The sequence below is a fragment of the Micromys minutus genome, assembly GCF_963924665.1.
Source record: "Micromys minutus genome assembly, chromosome: 10".
Classification (NCBI taxonomy): Eukaryota; Metazoa; Chordata; class Mammalia; order Rodentia; family Muridae; genus Micromys; species Micromys minutus.
In genome coordinates, this window is record NC_137979.1 from 13,743,568 (window position 1) to 13,764,793 (window position 21,226).

At 47.0% G+C, this 21,226-nt stretch overlaps 2 protein-coding genes across 3 annotated transcripts in view; one reads left to right on the forward strand and one right to left on the reverse strand.

The window, feature by feature from the left end:
* Positions 1 to 580: 580 nt before the first annotated feature.
* B9D1 (B9 domain containing 1) lies at positions 581 to 8,167 on the forward strand. The gene is made up of 7 exons (XM_080923405.1): positions 581 to 662; positions 1,726 to 1,794; positions 3,008 to 3,119; positions 4,488 to 4,584; positions 4,883 to 4,945; positions 7,658 to 7,725; positions 7,940 to 8,167. The coding sequence occupies exons 1-7, from the start codon at positions 600 to 602 to the stop codon at positions 8,080 to 8,082; spliced, it is 615 nt and encodes a 204-aa protein (XP_080779531.1). The 5' UTR covers positions 581 to 599; the 3' UTR covers positions 8,083 to 8,167.
* Positions 8,168 to 12,139: 3,972 nt separating this feature from the next.
* The window catches only part of EPN2 (epsin 2), a 58,675-nt gene continuing 49,588 nt past the window's right edge, over positions 12,140 to 21,226 (reverse strand). For both annotated transcript variants that reach the window (XM_080923081.1, XM_080923080.1), the window contains 4 exons: positions 17,835 to 17,999; positions 17,227 to 17,313; positions 16,461 to 16,676; positions 12,140 to 14,597 (listed from right to left, as the gene is read on the reverse strand). In XM_080923081.1, the coding sequence (XP_080779207.1) occupies positions 14,308 to 14,597; positions 16,461 to 16,676; positions 17,227 to 17,313; positions 17,835 to 17,999 (758 nt within the window). In that variant the 3' untranslated portion in view covers positions 12,140 to 14,307. The remainder of the gene's footprint in view (positions 14,598 to 16,460; positions 16,677 to 17,226; positions 17,314 to 17,834; positions 18,000 to 21,226) is intronic.

Below are 21,226 nucleotides of genomic sequence, written 5' to 3' on the forward strand. Positions count from 1 at the left end.
TCTCCAAAAATGAGTGACTGATTCCGTGGGCTCCAGATTCTCATGCAGGAGCCGGGACTAGGACAGGTGGATTTTCCGGGTTTCGATTACTCTTTTTGCTTCAAAGGGCTGAAGGGCACACCTTTCATCTGAGGCAACGTGCTGCGTGATGCCCGCTGGGCCACACTGCGTACCAGGCTCCCCAACTATAGCGCCTGTGCGGTCGCTGCATATGGCCACAGCGACACCTCCTGGAGAGAGAACTCTAGCACGTGACTTTCCACAGTCCTGAGTCCGGGTGCTGCTTCTCAATATTCCAGCTTTCCAGCCTGCGAGCTTCAAGCATAGCCAGGAGAGTGAAGTCACAGTCCCTGCGGATCCGAGGACCCGCCCCTAGGGGTTAGGTTCCGCGCGGCGGAAACGGAGGACAGTCCCCCGCACCCCCCACCCAACACATCCCTATCCCATGGCCGTAAAGACCATTGCGCCTGCGCACTATTCGGCGCGAATTTGTCAGCTCTGAGAAATTTGTCCTAGATGAGTTGCCATCTGTTTCCAAGTCAACCCGGGAGCCTCCTGGCAACAGCGCGCGTTTGCGCCTGTCTCCCGGCCCAGCCGTGATGGCTGCAGCAAGTCCCAGCGTCTTCCTGCTCATGGTCAACGGGCAGGTAGAGAGCGCACAGGTAAGCAGCGTGGACTTCGCCCGGGAACGGCCCCGGCTCTTCCCTCTGCTCCTAGAGAGGCATTGCTCTGAGCGTCTCAAATAACTGGAAAGGAGAACCAGCATTTGAGAACCTTAGCGCCAGGTTGATGGACGGGACAAGCATGAGTGAACAGACCTCGAGGTGTTGAGCTGGTTACCAACGTCATTGTGGCCTCCAGCTTGAATCCTGTTTACTTGGTTGAGTGATGGTCTAGAACTAATGGGACTGAAATCTCAGCTGATGCATTTAACAGCTAGGAACTTACCGGAAGGCCAAAGTGGGATTCGACCCGGGTCTGTTTGACAGACAGAACTTTGCTACATTATTCTTCTGGGCTGCTTGTTGAAAACACTCGTTATTCCTACATTTTCTGAGGTTTGACTGAGTTGACTTAAGTTCTACCAGGTCTGAAGCTCAGTAGGTGTTCCTCCTTCCCATTCATTGGTACCGCATGCTCCCTGTTTCCCTATTCCAGTAAGAGGATGCCTAGCTGGGCTGCTCCCTCTGGACATCGTCTTTCAGCTTCTGCTGTGCCTTTCCTTCTGCGGGTCCCTCAGTTCTAACCATGTTCTTTGGCTCTGTAGCTTCTTGGGTTCCACATCACCATCATTTTTGTAATCTAATTTGTGCCCAGCACTGGGGACACACAGAGGCATGAAACTTGTTCCTTCCTCAGTCTAACAGGGTTGTCAAATAGACATTGGGTGCCTAGATCCAGAAACGCAGAGGAGCGAAGGGAGCCAAGCAATGATCCTTAAGCCAGCTAGAGACTCTGAGGGTGAATTCTGAAAGATGAGTAAGGGGCCTGCCACATGATGGACTGGGAAAGACAGAGAGCAGACTGAGCAAAACCACCAATGGGTATTGGCAGTTTGGAACTAACCCAAACTTCGTTTCCGTTCCCTGCCCCTGCTGAAGTTCATGCCCACAGCCTCAATCCCGGATGCCTCACGTTAATAATTCCTACCCACTGCACCTGCCTAGCTAATATGTGTGCCCAGTTTGTACTTTCTAAACAGAACCCTGTATATTTTCCTCTCAGTTTCCAGAGTATGATGACCTCTACTGCAAGTACTGCTTTGTGTATGGCCAGGACTGGGCCCCAACAGCGGTAAGTTGGCCTCATGGGTCTCCCCTAGTTAGAGCTTTGGTGGTTCTTGAAGTATCTATCATACCCTTCTATTCCAGACCCAAAAAGGTGGACACTAAGGTCAGAGATGACCCAGACATGAATCTGTTTCTGGCAAAGCTAGTTTACACAGAATACAGCCACTACTGGGTTCGCTGATACACCCCTGGAGTCTGTGTTGGTGGCAGCCAAGAGGAGTAAGTGGCAGCCTAACCAGGCTGGCTCTGGAGAACCACCTTGCAGTGGCTATGGACACTATCAGCCAATAGCCCCACCCCCCAAAAATATGGCCCCTTGTCAGAAAGCAGAAAACAACCAGGAGCCAGGACAGAATGCAGAATCTCTTCTCAAGGTTGTAAGGAATCTTTTACCACAGGTAGGGGCTGCGGTGAAGACCACCACCACACCATAACTTACTGTTTGCATAACATTCACCTGATCTTCACTATAGCTTAAAAAGCCAGCCAAACATTACAGCATATGACTATAATCCTGCACAGAAGGCAGAGGCAGGAGCATCTCTAGGAATTCAAGGTCAACTCTGGGCTACATTAAGACCAAACGGAAAAAATAAAGTAAAAGCCCGATGTCTTTGAGCCTGAGTTTCTTCATCCATATCACAGATACTTCTTGGTTTTTCCTTTATGATACTTGCATTTTTTAAAAAGTCATTTCAATATGTATTGAGATTATTTGTTTTAAGTTATGTGTATGTATATCTGTATGGGTATGAATGTAAGTGGCTACGGAGACCACAGGTCAGATCCCCTAGAGCTGGAATTAAAGGTGATTGTGAGCTGCCTTTGGGGCTGGAAAAATGACTGAACAGTTAGAATGTACTTTTGCAGAGGGCCCCAGTTTGAGTCTCAAGACCCACATTGTGGCTAACATCTGTAACTTAATGACTATTATTGAGTCCTATGGAGTGACCAATGTCCGACAGAAGTCCCCATCTTTGGAGACACTAAGTAGGCTATATTCTGGTCTATTAGCCAAGGATGGGTGGAATGAAGAGGGAGTGGATCAGAAGCTAATTCAGAGGGTAGAATCTAGAGGCATTTTGGGTAAATATTTAAAGGGGAGGTGGAGACAAGCAATGTAGAACTTAAATAACCTCCCCCAATTTGCCTACTTAAATAGAAAGGTCATGGGTTTCTGGAACTCAGACCAGCTCTCTCTGTCAATGCCTATACAGGGTCTGGAGGAGGGGATCTCACAGATAGCATCCAAGAGCCAAGATGTACGGCAAGCACTGGTGTGGAACTTCCCTATCGACGTGACCTTTAAAAGCACCAACCCCTATGGCTGTGAGTCTGTGGACCACGATGGAAGTAGATCCTCTGCCGCATCTGTCACCTCTCTCCATTAGGTGGCCACTGCCAGTGTCTGGGTTTGTGGCCTAGCTTTTGATGCATTCAACATCTGACTTTTTTGCAAACTGCAATTTGCAAACAAAGCCTGCTGGGCAGTGCTGCAGCCACTTGGCTGGAGGGTTTGACTCCAAGTCATCCAACTTCTTCCCATTGTAGCGCTCCAGTCAGCTCCAGTATTTGCTCATCCTGTGCTCATTGCTCAGGGCCCTCTTCTGAGCCTTTTGTTCATGTTCTGAGCAGAGTTTTCCCTTCATCCTATAGCCACCTTTCTAATCCCGAGCCTTTGCAAAGCTAGGAAAGCAAGCAAATCAATGGAGGCTGACCAGGACAGGTTATGGTTGATCTGCCAACGTTAGCAAGTGTGTGGTCTAGTGGCAGTTCAGAGAACACTGCTGGGAGAGCAGCCATTAAGAGTACAATGTACTGTATGTACTACTGAGACTTGCCTGCCTGAGTCCTTTCCTAAGCACACACCCAAGAGACCAGTACTCAGGGACGAGTACACAGTGTGACAAGAGCCCGTGTGTGACTGACCTGAGACTTACTGCAACAGTTCTCAAAGGAACAGCCCATGTGCCCACAATCACACACTGTTAACAGTTAATGGTGATGGTCAGATATTTAGCACTGAGAATGAACGAGCCACTATACAGGAACTGTCTGAGTAGCTCCAGGTTCTGGTGGTGGCAGAGTAATGGGGAAAGGCACAGACTTTTTTACCCTTCACTGAACATCACCTGTGTTTGGTACTATTCCAAGGCTTTTAGACACAAGAAAGGTTGGCGAACTTGTCTGAGGCCTCTTAACAGTAACTACAGAGCCAGTCTCCAGGCCTCGCCTGTCATTTAGAGTAGCAGACAGTAGTAACCTGTCTGCTACACCTAGAAAGAGCAGACACTAAGGAGGTGGAGCCACCTAGTAGGCTTAGCTGGATGTAACCAGGAAGCATTTGTAAGGCCACAATTTTCTGCAGGGTGTCAAATAGTTTGTAAAGACCACACACATCATCAAGGAAGAAAGCAGGGGCTCAGGGTTGGCACAGGGCCTCCACAGGGTTTCCTGTGTTTACTAAATGTTCTGGCTCTACCTTCCCAGCTGTGAGCAGAGGTATAGAGAAACAACACTTCAGGGCACCGGCAAAGATACAGAAAGTAACAGGTGAACAGAAGCCCCAAGTGTGGACAGGGTTCCCAGGGCTTTGGCCATCATTCTCTCAAATGTCTGTTCCAGACTTCAGCTAGGCACACCATTCACTACTCCCTTTCCCTGGTTTCCCTACATGCCAACCTTGTCCTTCCCAAGGGCCACAGATTGTACTCAGCGTGTACGGCCCAGACGTGTTTGGAAATGACGTGGTCCGAGGCTATGGAGCAGTGCATGTGCCCTTCTCTCCTGGACGGTAGGTGCCCGCTCTTGACCCGGCCCCTGGCTGAAGTTTGCCCCTTACTGAGCAGGCAAACCTTCAAAACAGCAGCTTTAGACTCAGGCTCTCTGGCCACTGCTCCTTGCTCTGACTTGGGCAAGTTATGTTGAGGGGCCTGGGTGGTCTGGGTATAGTCCTGCACCTTGGGAAAGATCCACATAGGTGGGAGTTGCTGGAGAGGGATGGTAGTGAGTATAGAAACAAGGAAGTCCTGTGTAGAGCCACACACTTTGAGGTTCCTCAGCACGTCTCTGTATGAAAACACTTGTTTCAGGCACAAAAGGACCATCCCCATGTTTGTGCCAGAGTCTACGTCTACACTACAGAAGTTCACAAGGTAGGTCTTTTGCTTACCCTTGATCTAATGGGAAACTGATTGGGCAGCACCTTCTACCCTCCTGAGACGTGGAAACCTCACAGGTCTTCAGATGGCTGTACCTAGAGATGGGTGGAAACAGGAATGCAGGCAGGTGCCACCGCTGAGTCCTTGCACTTCTTTGGCCACTTTCTGGAAGCTTACAGCTGTAAGGCTTTCTTCTGTGCCCTGTCAGTCTTTGTCACACGGAAAGCAGCACGAGGCAAATTCTTTAAGGTAGTCACAGTGACACTAGATTATGAGGCATCTAGTAAATGCCTTCATGCATTGGCACTGCAAGGAGGCCATTTTGGGTAGGAACAGAGCAGTAGCCATGAGGAATCTGGGAAGCATGTTCACACGTAGGGCCCTGCAACCTCTTTGCAGCCAGTGGCCAGGACATGACAGTAAGAAGGTCCCACACAACAGGACAGAAACCTTGGAGATGCCTTAGAGGAAAGGCCTTCTACACTTTGCCACATCCAAGTAGGAATTTGAAGGGCTGCTAGCCCAGCTCTGCCACATGTTGGCTGACAAGGATGAGAAGAAAATAAAGGGCCACTGGGGAGCTGGAGAGATGGCTCAGTGCTTAAGTGCACCGACTGCTCTTCCAGAGGTCCTGAGTTCAAACCCCAGCAACCACATGGTGACTCACAACCATCTGTAATGGGATCTGATCCCCTCTTCTGGTGTCTGAAGACAGCGACAGTGTACTCATATATAATAAAATGGCACTGGGTTCACTAATGAGCAGCTTCTTGAAAGCAGAGGGATCTGGTCAGAGTCCTGAAAGAAAAGAGCTCAACCAAGGAAGCCATCTGAAGTCTGTACAAGGAAGGGACAATATTCACCATTGCCACTATAATACCCTCTAGGGGGAGCTCTCAAAGAAAGAAAGTGTTTCTTAGCTGTGCCTGGATCACCTGAGACTACCAACCTTTGGGACCGAAGTAGTGTCAGGCCATGTTAAGGCTAGACAGTCCAGCAGCCATAGAAGGAAACTAGACCCTAGTTTTGAGAGGGCTTAAGAAAAAGACTTATGGTTGGCTGCCTTGATAGTGTTTGCCTTTACCTATGTTAACTTAATAACCCAGGATAGTTTCTGCCTTGCAGCATTCTTAGTAATACCTGCATGACCCTTTTCACAGATCCAGGCCACCTTCCCAACGTCTCGTCCTTACTCAGCATTCCTAAAGTGGTTACTCAGACCACTGCAGTGTCACCATCTAGTCTTTACAGTTAGGGTAGTGTCACTGCTGGAAGCGCCGTGGCTTACCCTCTGCATTTGGGAAATCTCTTGAGCCAGGATCGCAGTGGCTCCCTTGCTTGCTTCCCATAGGTTCCACTCTGCCTCAGCCCTTGCCTGGAACATTGTTCTGTTTCTTCTCAAATTGGAAAAGAAAAAAGAAAAAAAAACTCTTTTCATTTAAAAGAAATGTAGAACTTTATGGAACACCACTACCAGCATTCTGGTTTGCCTGAGGAGGTAAGACTGTCTTCTTTCTGGTCAGTTTGTAGTAGGCTTTCTGGTAACCATGACTGCAGAAGAGAACTGGAAATATGGTGAGGGTGGGATATGCCCTCATGCCAGGAATTGCTCTCTGATACGCCTCATAGCACTAAGGTGTGTGCAGATAGAATGCTCTGATGGGGAAACAGAAGAGGGACACTAGTTTCTTCTAGAATGCTCAGCTGTGGGAACCCTGGCTTCTCTACTTGGGTTGTCTGAACTTTTCTCCTGTGGCCCCTCAGGAACTCCTACCCACCAGTTTTAACAGGGCTGCCAAGGTCTAGCCTGGAAGCCCAGTGATCTAGCCATACTCGCAGCATAGCTGCAGGTGGGTGGCGGGTGTGTAGCCACAGTTACCAGAATGCCTGCCACAAACTGCCTAGGAAGACAACAAAGTCCTACCTCCTTAGGCAACCAGAAATGATGGTGGAGTTGTTCCACAAAGCCTGAGTTGGTCCTGGCTGCTGTGCTTAGACTAATTCTGTATGCGCCAAGCTTATGGTTTCCAGGAAAATGCTGGATCTGTATCCACGTGTCAGAGAGCCCGGGGTGGGGCCCAGGATCTGATGTTTGGGTGTAGCAGGATTGTGAATTTGTATGAAGTGCTTCTGAGTTTGCCATCCAGGGCCTGGGGGCTGAATGGAAGGTACCCTTAGCTAGGTGAGACTTTTAAAAGTCATTACCCACAGCCTTCCAGGGCCAGAGCCTCCCTAGAAGGGGTAATGTTTTATACAGTAGGTAATAGGGTACTTCACTTCATATAGTCTCATGAGTTAGTTGCGAATGTCTTATAGTAGATAGACAGGTTCGGTGATGGGGTGTGGCTTGTTCTGGATCCCATATAAGAAGGCAAAGCTTGGGAAGCTAATCTGGCCCGTTTTTGGATTAGGCTTTCTCTCCTGGTTAAACTACTTGCCCCACATCCCAACATTCACCCTTGGTTTAAAACCACAAAAGACTTGGCTGGGCAGGCTGGACACTCCTTGGAGCATCTGGAGTAAACACTGCTAGAACTGTTGGCAATGGGCCAACAGGGGACATCTCCTGGCACCCCACTTGGCCTATTAAATAGGTAGGTGGTTGTCCTAGTACATAGAGTTAGGGTTGTAAGAGAAATGCTTCCTTAAGCCTGGAGCACTCTTAAGTCCCAGGTGCTCCTGACTGTTGTTTTCCTATGTCCTCAGCTGGTTCATGGGACGGCGGCCAGAGTACACAGACCCCAAGGTGGTGGCCCAGGGTGAAGGCCGAGAAGGTAAGACTGATGCTCCCAACTGTAACTGAAGGGTTGAGATAGGCCCCCAGCCCCCAGGAGCCCAGAAAACAGATGTGTGAAGGCCAGGGACCTTCCATACAATGGTGACCTAGTGATATACAAGACACCCAAACCACCTACACAAGGGCTTCAGAAGGTGGTTTGCCATGTCTATCCCAGTCAAATCCAGCTAATGTTCAGCTTCTGTCCCCAGTGACCCGTGTTCGCTCTCAGGGATTTGTTACCCTCCTCTTCAACGTGGTGACCAAGGACATGAAGAAGCTGGGCTATGATACTGGGCCTGTGGACACACAAGGAGTCCTGGGTCTCAGCCTACCACAGGGAAACTCACAATAAAAACATCAGCCCTTCTGTCCACCACTGTGGACCAGATACCCTACAGACCACACATAAGCAAGAACATACCAACCTGGCTGGGAAGTGGGGGAGCTAAAGATAGTTTTATATAATAAAGTGTCACATCTTTTTCAGAGATTCTGGGGCCTGTATCTCTTGATTTCTTCATTAGCACTTCTCTACTGGGAACAGGCTTGAGTCCAACAGGATATACCCCAGTAAGATGCCATGCTGGAGTAGAGGTCTCTCCAGATTGCTAAGCAGCTTGCACAGAACTGACACCTTTTCAGTGCCTCCGCACTCCTTTATAAAACTTGTCTTTCCAGACGGCAGGAAGTTAGTCACTTGCTCCACAGCTGGTACTATGACTGTTTACCACACTGTTAGCAGAATCTGCAACAAGTGCCCCGAGGAGCACCTGCCTTCCACCATCCATTCCTATTCCCCACTCCCACCCTAATTCTCGTGCCAGGACACTTGAGGATAGGCAAGAACCGTCCCAAGCAGGAGGCTGTACCACCAGTGCGGGCTTCTGTCAAGCTCCACAGCCCAGCACCCTGGCATCTGCGGGAAAGCAACTGGGCCTCTAGTTTTCTCCATGCATGCTGATAGTGGTGACACACAAACATGTAGTCCAACTACACCACAACCGTTTGCCTCAAACAGCTTGCCGTGATGCCGTCTTCTCCAGCTGTTCTTGTGAAGAGCCTCTTCCATAGCCTCCATCCTTGCAGTAGTCTACACCCCACAGTTCAGCAACTTCATCACCCAATGGCCTCTCCCTCAGACCAGAACTCCCTCCTGCAGCCTTCCCTTTGCCACTCAAGATCTCCTGAAGCCCCATGTCCTTTCTGCACACTAGCACTCATGGGTGCAATCTGTACACACCCCACTTTCTGTGCATCCTTCCTTTCTGCATTCTAGCTCAGTAGTCTCACCCGCCATAGTGATCTCTTTATTCACCATCAAACCCCTAGAGCCTCACTCTGCCCAAAGTTACCATGAATTTCTCAGGCTACTCCCTCATACCAACCCTATCTTTAGACCTCAGCACATCTGTTACCACAACCTCAAGTACCTCCTCTTATCCTAGAGTTACTATCACATTCAAATTCCCTGCACTCTGTCTTTTCCTAGATATCACATTCACAAGGAGTCGGCCTTCATTGTCCCTCTGCATCGTACCTCATTCCATTGCAGGTCTTTTGCCCCAACACCCATGCCACCTGAATTAGTCCCTTTCCAGTCCATCTTCAGCCTCATTTGCCAAAGCTCTGAGGTGATTAACAGCCCTCTTGTAGGCAAATGTCCCTTTCTCTAACACTATATGATGCTATTTTAACACAAAAAAAGTTGATGTGACTTTGCAATGGATAACATAACCACCATATAAAATATTCCTGCACTCAGGATTCTGTCTGCAGTTTCCACATCCAAGGTTCTAGGGCCATAAACCAAATCAACAGAAATGTGCAGACTCTGGTCCCCATCCCTTGATCATAACAAGCATGTGTTATTTTCCTTGTGTTCGGTATTACTAGCCACCTATAGATAAACCACATGACTAACCACTATGCAAACACTGCAGATTTATAAGGGCATCTGAATGTCGTTTGGGTGCCCCAAACCACCCAGGACACCAAAGGCCATATCCTGTATTTGCATTTTCACAGCAGTCCACCTCTCCTCCAGTCTACCCTAGACTTAGCATACCCCTTGCTGCAGATTGCAGCATGTTCATTAGCCACCACTGTTTTATTAATCTTTCCAATGAGCATTTATGAGCAACAAGATTCATCTAAATCTGTGTTGTATGAATGGTTTCAATGAATACATACCTCAATCCCATTAAGGCACAGAAAGGAACCATTACCTAAGAGCCTCTTGCTTATCTGCCAGTCATGGTGAGAAAGCATGCAGTGGAGAACTTTGGAGGCCAATGGCTGGAGCATGTCTGTAATGTGGGATTATACTAGACATGTGACCATTAAGGCACATGACACCTTCGTTTATTGTTTACTTATTGTCAGTTATCCACCAAATTGTTCACTTTTTCCTAATCAAACCATTAGACTACATTTCCTAGGCCTCTTGTGACACTGAAGGTAGCAGCATGAGAAAACAGTGCAGTGGCAGGTTGCAGTCAGAAAGGGCACTTCAAGGACACCCTTGCAGGACATTTTTAGAGGAAAGTCTTTTATGTTCTATCCTGAACAGAAAGAAGGGAGGCGGTGGGACATACAGCAGTCCTGTATGGACTCTTGACAAAGAAACTGTTATAAAAAGTAAGCTGATGCTGGGACTAAACATCAGAAAGAATGGTTTATGGTGCAGACAGGAGAGTGAAGATCACACACTGAAGAGCAGAGAGCCACTGGCAAAGCTCAAGGAAGGCTCTGTGGCTGAACCAAGAGCTCGAGGAGGATAGGAGGATATGCCAGAAAAACAAAGTTTGGGGGAAAAAACAGGCCAGTCTGCAAAAGCAGAAATGGAAACATAGAAAGCTAAAAAATATTAACATAAGATTAGGAAAGGACTGGAGAGACAACACAACAAAAACCACTGGCTGCTCTTCTATTAGACCAGGATTTGACTAAGTCCTAGCAATCATATGGTAGCTCATAACTGTTGGTAACACCGTCTGAGGGGATCCAATGGCATCTTCTGGCCTCCAAGGGTAGCAGACATACACATAGCATAGGCATACATCCAAACAAAACCCTCATACATAATAAAAATAATTAAAGAAGAAGAAGAAGAAAAAAAAAAGAGCCAGACATGGTGGCGCACCCCTTTAATTCTAGCACTTGGAGTTCAAGGCCAGCCTTGTCTACAAAGAGTTCCAGGACATCAGTGCTGTTACAATCGTCTCAAAAAAACAAAACAAAACAAAAAAGTAGTGTGTCTCAATGGAACTTATAGACACAAAGCACTCACAGCCTGTTGAGATTCTGAGGGAAGCAGCCTCCTGTCAGGGTTTCTGTTGCTTAATAAACATGAACAAAAACAAGCTGGGGAGAAAGGGGCTTAATGGCTTACAATTCTAAATCATAGTCCATCCATCATTGAAATAAGCCTGGGCCACTGAGGGGTGCTGCTTACTGGCTTGCTCTCCAAGGCTTGCTCAGCCTGCTTTGTTATAGCAATCAGAACCATTAGCCCACGAATGGCACCATCTACAATGGGCTGGGCACTCCCAAATAAGAAAATTCCCTACAGGCCTGCCCAATCCTATTCAGACATTTTCTCAATTGAAGCTTCCTCACCCCCCAATGACTCTAGCTTGTGACAAGCTGACATAAAATTAGCCATAAAACCACAGGATCCATGAGCTTGGTATTCAGAAGTCCTGGCTGGCAATATCTATACACAGGCAAAAACCTGGTTCCTGGCTGCTCACTCCTGCAGAGCTGAGCCTGAGGCCATCCCAGACCCTTTCCCGTGCTGGGAGGCCTCACAGGGCCCCAGTGCGGCCCTCGCACTACCTATTTATAGCAGTGTCACTCACCCTGCTGCTCTGCCGGCTACCTCGAGAAGACTCTGCTTCCACAAGCCCTCAACTCTTAGCTGAACACAGAAAGAACCAATCAGACCTTTTGGTCTAAGAAAGAAGACTGAGGCCTTGGTGCCCAGAGGGACACCTGTAACAGTAACTGGTAACCTGCCAATCAAACTTACCTCCTACTATCCAGGATACATAAGATATGTGCCCAACGGACAGAGAGATCTTGTCTGTGTAGAGGGTGGGGAGGTATGGGTACTGATGATCAGAGATGTGGACGAATAGCCAAATGAACCCTTTCCTCCCCAAGTTGCTTTGGTTATAGTGTTTCATCGCAGCAATATTAACCCTGAGAAAGGAAGTGAATGGGAAACCACTAAAGCATACTGAGAACTGGCCTCAGAACTGACAGCCAGCCTTCAAACAGACCATTTAATGTCTTTCAAAAACAGACCTGAGCCTGTCCTTGAGCCTGACTGCAGACCAAGCCAGCCCTGCCACATCTTGTCCCATGGTTAAAGATGGGATAGCGAAAGGAGACAGCCAAAACCCACATCATGATACAAATGATAAATTATATTTATACAGTAAATAAGTATCAACAGTCAACACAAATCCAAAACCACCCACCAGCCCTGGGACTAAGAAATAGCTGGGTGACTTCCTGCAGGGTATTCATTAGGAAGGGCATGGTGGCATGTGTGCAACACACATGGCAGTGGCCAGCGGCTTCATGATCAGTGCAGCGGGTAACAGGGACATGTGCTGGATGGCCTGTGGGATAAGCCCAGTGGCTACTGGGATGGGGCCCCAGTCAGATGGGCTCTTGTCTTCTGGAGCAGAATCACGGGCCAACAGCAGGCAGGTCTGGCCTTAGCCTATACAATCTGAAGGAAGCACAATCTGGACTGGTGCCTGGCCTCCCCTGTCCTGTAATGCCTCCATCTCTCCCAGGCAGCCATCAGCCTTCCTGAATCGCAGAGCCTAAGCCTATCCCTAGGCTCTGGCCCTGGATGAAATGGGTAGTTAGGAAAGCTTGGGTTTGGGGGCCTAGGAGACAGCATGTAGACTCAGACTCAGGAGGGCTTAAGTACAGTCCTCTCTCAAACAGTAACCATTGAGTCAACTACTTGAGTGCTGAGGGCCAAAACTTCCTCTGGATGCAGAAAGGAGCTGGCAGGTAGAGGGTGTCCTTGGCGCCTAAGGTTAGAACTCCATATTGCAGGAAGGACACACAAACTGCCAGGACCAAGAAGGGACAGTCCTTTCTCTGAAGAAAGGCAAGTCTGTGGTCTCTAATTCAAGATGTAACACTTTCCTTAATGGTGGGTAGTGGGGACAGCAGGAGGTCGGGAGGGAAAGGCAGTATCAGTGCACACATGTTACATCTATGCCTCGTGAGGACTTCTTCATCTCCAACATAGGAAGAATATGGTTACTTCCTGGTCAGCAGCCTCAGTTGGAGCTGGCAGGCAAATAAACCAGGGCCAGTCCCTGTCATGACTCAGCTAGAGGGACGATCCCGGTGACCTCTGAGCCCACAAGTGTAGAGTCACCCCATTTTCACACAGTCTCATTAACCTGAGCGTGATGATGGAGCAGGCAGCCACACTTCTGGGCTGCAGTAAACCAAAGTCCCTGGCAATCCCTGCATTCCAGGTACAAAAAAGGGATTAGTTGATAAAAACTGGCAAGTCACAATCATGCGTTGTTTTTCCTTTTAACCTTAAGATGTCAATATACTAGTAGCAAAAAAGCCTCTCAGATCTAGGCAAAAATGCTGAAGAGTCAATTGATTTGGTAATTCATCAAAAGAGCTGAAGAAAAGAAAAAGGCAACTAGAGGCTATGGGTTTTGTTATTGTTGGAAGTTTTTTGTTTTGTTTTAATAAAAATCTTTTTGTGTAATCAAATTCTGGTTTTTTTTTTCCTATAAAGAATTTGCTTAGTTTTCCATAAGGCATATTTTTGTCATCCAAATATCTCTTCTTTTAAAGTTTTTTTTTTTACAGTTAAAACCATAAATAAGAGAAATTAGACCACTAAAATAATACATGCCAAGACCTTAATTCAGCCAGACTTGGTCAATTCTATCAAAACTAGACAGTTAAATAAGAACCACGTTATAAAAATATTAGCCAAAAAAAGACTATTAGATAATTTTGCAAACTCAAATATGAAACTGTACTCAACAAAATGTGCAAACGTGCACAAGCACAGAGCCACAGGGCAGGGTCGTGCTCCGGTCAGCTTAAAGCTCCACACTGGTAGTAGTGTTCACCTTAGACTCACACTCAGTCAAAGGAAAATAAAATATGCACAACCACTTCCCAATGATCAATGTCAAGTGGGGCCAGAGCTTCACCTTGTCCACACCCTAATCTGGGGGTGGGGCACATACAATGTGGCTGTCCCAGGTTCTGGGCTAAATAGCATCCCAGAATCTTGAGCCACACTGATAACACCTCCTTTGCAGACCTTAGTGGAGCTGAGCACTTAGGAAGACACACAGGAGCCCAACTAGGAAGGTGAGGTCATCCTACCCGCAACTCTAGCCTGAAGGTCTGGATTGTAACAACCACCCTTTCACCAGGAAGCTGGACCTGAAGCTCTAATACCCCTAACACCATATTCTCAGCCACTACACAAATCAGAGTGAGTCCCACTTGACGTCCTTGGGCTTGGCACGCTGGGTGTTCTCTCAGGCAAATCCCCACGTGGGCACTAGAGAAGGAAAGGGTTTGTTGTGCCCGTTGACTGAGCTGCTGATGGGGGAATGCCCACACTGCCTACCATGTTCATTGCTGTAGGGCCCAGTGGTGTCAACGAGGAGCCACTGGCCCCCACTGCTGAGGGTGGAGCTACTGAGGTCATGGGAGCCACAGTCTCTACCCCTGGACCAGACCCAAAGGATGTACTGCTTCCCAGGACAGGACTCCCCCGAAGCTGGTTCAGTGTCAGTGGCTGAGGCTGGTTAACCTGAAAGGGGTTGACAGGGGCTGGAGCAGCAGCACCTGGTAAAAGAACAAGAATACAGGATAAACCATTGAAAGGCACTGTCTCTTCAGGACAAGTGTACAAACCCTGCCTCCTGACTCCACTTTTAGCATTCCAACAATGATCTCAAGGGCAGAGCTGTGTTTCTGTAGGGTAGAGTCTCCAGGTGACACTGGCAAACATCTATAGACGGCTAAGGCCAAGAAGACTACCACTGTGAGAGTATGGAAGCAGTCCAGGGCTACAGAGATAAACTAGGCTAATCCAAGAGTACACAGGCTTGGATATTCTAGCTCCTCTGAAAAGTAGGTACCCAGATGTTGCCAGCTACCCTGCTCCCTCATTCTGTTTGTCAGTTGTGGTTACAGGTGCCTTGGACAGGCCATGCAGTATCCCAGGACATATGCACTGGTACCAGGAAGACTTAAGAAGGCCCACTGCTGGTAAGTTAGCCATCCAAGTCTCACTCAATTTCTTTAAACCTTGTTCAACCAAAAGGCTTTTCTACCTGTTGTGAAATAGCTGGTGGGTCTCGCCAAGGTACATGGAATGCTGTCAGTAAGTTCCTCTGAGTTTATTAGGCACCACTTAACCATTGTGGTCTGCTTATCAAGGGGCAGCATGAGACACCACGACAAATAGGAAGCTGCTATACTCTGACTCACTCTGGGGATACACTTCTACCAGGACCATTATGGACTGATAAAAGACAAAGGGGCTCTGTAGCCCTTACTCAGGAATAACAGATCCAGATCTACCCACGTAGCCCAGATATCTGCCAAAACTTCCTCAATCCGGCTATGGCCCCTAAAGTCCATGATAGGTTTGTAAGCAAGGCCTACCAAAGGGCTAGACCCCCTGACAGCACTTAGACTCTGGCACTGGGAACAAGAGTCTCTTGGGCAAGAATGGGAACCAATCTAGCTGAGAACCCAGGTCACAGGGTAACCTTTCTCTAGTAATACCATGCCTTCTACCATTAGGACCCTCAGAGTGGAATGGAACCTAAAAGTCCACAGCTCCTATTTCTGACCACAGGCCCTAAACCTTACTCCTCTGCCAGATCTGTAGGATCAGAGAAGTAAAGTCCTGTAATCCCCTGAAACATGGAGCCAAGTTGGAGTTGACACTGTTGAAGATACATTTCAACTCTTCAAAGGCCTAAGTCTGAAAGAATCCGTGCAAAGCAAGGGAAAGGGGGATGCACTAGATGAAGAGGTCAGCTAGGAGATGTGGAGAGAGGAGGACAGGCAAGCAGAGTGGATCACAGCATGGAGGTGAGTAAAAAGGATTGCTAAAATCTTGCACATGGTTATTTAGTTCAGTATAGCTGAGGTGAGACTCACATGGGGAGAAAAGGGTAAAACAATGGGCAGAATAGGGTAGAAATGAGCTGGAAAGTTAGAAATCAGAGGTCCGAGCCAGGCCGTGGGGACCACAAGTTCTAGGTTAAATGACTGGGGCCTGTCCTCTGGCCAGTACAGTACCTGGAACATGTGTAGAAACCTGTGCCAGGCATTATGACAGGAGCCCTTTGGCCTCAAGGGGTGGCTCATGCTAAAGGACTAAGGTAGTACTTCTCCTATAACATGCGATACACACAGGGCAGCAATCAGCCTTCACTAGACCCAAATCTAGTACTAGTGAGATTCTTCCTGCAGGGACGGTTTTCAGAGAGCTTCTATAGCATGTTCTCCTGTAGGAAGTGGTTTCTTCCCTAACCTCAGCATTTATACCCACCCCGCCAGGCCTAGAGCAATGTGGATTTCCTGGGGTTCTGCCCCTTCCCAGTCACAGGCCAGCTGTTCTAGAGAGGGGAGAAAGGGCTAGAGACTAGCCGTAGATAGTACAGCAATTGATAAAACCCAGCACATCCCTACCTGGTGCCAGGAAGGGATTGAGAGACTGAGCTGGTGGAGCAGGCTTAGTCACCAGTGAGTCCAGGTTCACCAGGGCTGCATTGGGGCCCAGGAAGGACTCAGGTGTTTTCCGGGCACTGCTAGGCTTGCTTGAGGCAGAAATCAAGGATTGAGACTCAAAGAGGTCAGGGCTTGTGGTTCTGCTGTCCTGGGGTGGTACTGAGGCCCCTGACTCAGCTGCAAGACAGGAACAAGACAAGTTGTTTTCTCACCCATTGTATATACTATTGTAAACAGTGTATACAGACATACATACATACAGACACAGACACACAGACACACACAGAAACCCACAAAATAAATAAACAAATACAATTAAAAAGCATTAAGTGGACAAGCACGATTCACAAAAGTGTGCACAGTGCAACTGTCCAGTAAGATTAAGATGTCGGGGTTGCTGGCAAAACACAGATATATACTCGCTCACATTTACTCTCTAGTTTCATTTTCTCAATTTTCTTTCTTTCTCAATTCTTGTTAAAATGTAAACAAACTATTGGGCCAGTGAGATATCTCAATATATAAAACTCTGAAGCTCTGCGTTTGATCACTAAACATCGCCCCCCCCCCCCAACACACACACACACACACACCAGATGACAGGGGGAAAAAAAAAAAACCAATGCATGCACATACAAAGGCACAAAGCTGAAAAAGCATGTTGCTTCTAAAATCAAGTAGGTGGTCAAATCGCACAAAATGTTAGACAAAAACCATCTATATCTACCTGTTTTTTTTGAAGTTCGAAGGTTGTCGAATTCAGAAAAATCATCTTTTACTGTACCGTTGAAATTATTGAAGAGCTCAAAGGACCCTGAGGAGGACATACAAACTGGTGACTGAAAGCGTCTCTTTCCACTCCCCAGCACAACAGGTACCCGATATGCATGGGGATAATGGGTTAACACAAGCCATAGGGGGCTTATCTTCCAAGTACTCCACATCATAGTGTTAAACTTGGGCCCAAGCTTCAGACACTGACTAGGAAGGCAACAGGTAGGATCAGAGAATATGAGTGCCTACCACTACCTCCACCATACTACTCCAAATGTAGTAAGGGCTGACAGTAGGAAATATGTGTTGTTCTGAACATTGATTGTGGGAAGTGTCCCCAAAGAGTCCTGAGGTCAGTCTGCCAACCATAACGGAGATCAGAACTCACATTTGGGACCCAATGTAGTGCCTCTCTCAACTGCAGGTATACAAAAGGGCCTGTGATGCCTGCTCCCATCTGGGATGAGTACAGAAATGGTCAGTCAGCCAGCTACTGCCAGTGTAGCAGAAGAGAGGGAGAAGTGGTAAAGCTGCAGGAACCAGGCTGAGCAAAGTGATCACCTGAGGCAGAACTGGGATTCGCAGCTCCCCAGGCATCAGCTGTTTTTCCTGCACTGGAGGCAGGCTGCTGGGAGGCTGTCCAAGGGTCTGAGTTCTTAGGGACAGTCTGTGTGCTGGCTGTAGTAGGTACTCCCCAGGGGTCCACAGAGGCAGCTGACTTGGTACCTGAAGAAGTCAGAATCAGATTCAGAACAGGGGCTGGAGAGTGTTAAAAGAGTTTCTACTGTTTTCGCAGAGGACCAGGGTTTGGTTTCAAGCACTCACAACAGCATGCTCACAATAGTCTGTAACTCCAAGGGATTTGACATTCTCTGGCCTTCTCAGGCATATACAACAACAACAACAACAACAACAAAACAAAGGTACAGACATATATACATACCACACCTGTAAGAACAGGCAGAGTTATGAGTCCAGAGGCTGCCAGATAAAAATGCCTAGAGACAGTCTTCTGGCAAGTGCACAGAGGACAAAGCTAAAGGCCTTCTAACATTTCCCATAACAAGGGGCTCACAGGGGTTCCCCCAAACCAAATGAAACTATAAGGAACATGTCTACTCCCCCTATAAATGCAGGCTCCATTCTAGACATAAAGTTTGGCAGCCCCCATCCAACTGCTTAGCTTTCCAGAGGTATTCTTCCATCAGCCTTGGTTGGGCCCTGCTCTCAAATGGTTGAGTATCAAGGAAAGAAGTAACAGAATAGGTGGGTACTCATCAGCTTTAACATTAGTGCACTTCCAAACTATGAGCAACAAAGGTTGGTCAACTTCGTGCAACACAACTGTCTTTCACAAGGGTGGGACAGGGCTGGTGGAATACTTCAGCCAGGAAAAGACCCTGCAAACAAGCCTCGTAATGTGAACTCGATTCTCAGGACTCAGATAATAGGAGAACTTCCACTAGTTGTCCTCTGCCACCTTCTACACATGACACACACACACACACACACACACACACACACACACACACACACACACACACACACAGGCACACACACGGAGGAAAAGCTTTAAATGAGGGGAAGGTAGAGAATATTTCTGTGTATATCTAATGTTAAATGGCAACCCTGTGTGTGGATTTTTCAATCACTATGTGAAAATATGAAACATCATTCCTTCTGTGGAAGACAAGAAGTGTTTAAACACTGCTACATTGCCAGGTCCACCACAAAGTGTCTCAAACCCTGAGCTGTTTAATGCACTTCATGTTTTGCCTTTAATTTACTATACCTTGAAACAATATACTGGATAGCTATGGCAGATTTCTGAATTTATTATACAAATAAGGTAAAGGTGTGTGTGTTTGTATGCATGTGTGTGTGCTCATTCTTTGGTGACTAGCTTTATTTACTACACATTTTATCTGTGGAATTAACCTTTGATGACATGTAGCTGAAACTTATCTATGTAAAAGCTCACAAATAACCACTCTGCTAGACCCTGGGTATGTTTTGTGTGGCTACCTATTCCTGTATCACATCCCTGTGTTCTGTGTACACAATGGCAGCTGTTAGGCCACAGGTCCCTGTGGTTTCAGTAATGCCAGAACTGTTTCCGTGCTGGTTCTAACAGTGTATAACCCTCTAAGCAGGACCTAACATCCTGGAAGTTGCCTCAAACTTTCTGATGTAACCTAGTTTTTCCATTTGTGCCAAAGTGGTATATAAGAAGTCCGTTCTGCAATAGTTTCATGTTTGTTTACTCCCTAATAAACATGTACATCCTTTTACACCCTCCTCCTACAAGGTCTAGTCTTTCATCAAACATCCTCTAGGGTTATTTCAGCTGTGCACTACTGGGCTCCTTAGTCTGTTGCACTGGCCTACTTACTAATTACTTCTCTGCACAATATTAATCATCTTCACACAGATGATGATGATTCTTTTCTCCCTTAAAACAGAGTCTCACATACCTCAGGCTCACAGGCCTCAAACACTTAGTTGGCAATGACCTTGAACTTCTTCTTGTTATTGTCTTCCTATTTTGGTTATCTGAGACAGAGTTTCTCTGGGTAGCTCTGGCTGTCCTGGAACTCACTATGTAGACCAGGCTGGACTTGAACTCACAGAGATCCACCAGCCTCTGTCTCCACAGGAAAACTGCACATTTGTTTTCAGCTTTAGTAGGCCCACTTCTAAGGACTTGGTTCTGACAGAGGAATTCCCACAATATATTCTTATCTTTTAAAAAATTTCCCAGAGCTGGAGAGGTGGCTCAGTGGTTAAGAGCACTGACTGCTTGCTCTTCCAGAGGTTCTGAGTTCAATTCCCAGCAATGACATGGTGGCTCACAACCACCTGTAATGAGATCTGATGCCCTCTCTTCTGGTGTGTCTGAAAACAGATATAGTGTACTCATATAAAATAAATAAATAAATTTTAAAAAGTAAAATAAAAATAAAGAATGTCCCTGGTTTAGATTTCTTTCCAATAAATCAGTATTCTTAAGTGGTCTTGGCCTAAAATAGTTGAACCCATACTGTCTAGCTTGGTGTCAAGTTTACCTCAGTCTCCAGAAACAAGCAGTAAGTTCTCATTTTAAAGGAATTTAGATGTGTCTGAATGCTAAAAGAATTTACCTATAAAACTCTCCATGTGACTTAGGGAAAAAAAGGTAGTTTTTTGATTTCTTTCACGGTAATTAATAAGCCTTATCTCTCCTTGTATTTTTTCCTTTCTTCTTTCATGTGACCTGGGGTAGAACTCTCTTTAACTTTTCTGTTACTTTGTATTTTAAGACAGGGTTTCTCTGTGTAGCCTGGCTATTTTGGAACTCACTCTGTGGACCTCAGCACTGGCACTGTCCAGTCCCTTCCCTGGACACAGTCTTGCTTTGCTCACATAGGGTACCTAGATAAGCTGCCTTAGCATTCTTCAGCTTCCTGAATAATAACCTTCATAATGTCCTTCTGGCTCATTATCTCCCTCAAAATTGAACTCTTCAGGAACCCCAAAAAAATGTGAGCTAGTAGAAATAGCCACATAGCTTCCATTCTTAATCCTGGCCACTGACTGCCTATGCTCCTGGGACATACCGAAGAAGCTGCCTTCGGTCACTTCTCTGCGCTGGTCACTCTGGAATCCTCCATTTACCATCCATCTAACCAGGGTCTTTTCCAGGACTTAATCTCCTATGCTAGAAGAGTGAGTAATTCCAGCTCCAATTCTAGCCATGAAGGAACACCCAACAAGACTGTGACAACTATGATATACCAGGGCTCAAAGAACAGGGACTTGTCAATCTCAGGAAGCATAGGTCTGTTCTCTGAGATCTAAAAAGGACCCCATTCCCCCTGGACAACTCCTGAGAAGTAAGACACTCCATTGGTTGTTAAAGATGACCCCATCATTAGTCTTTTGAGCATAAAACTTTATGCCTAGAAGACTCAAAA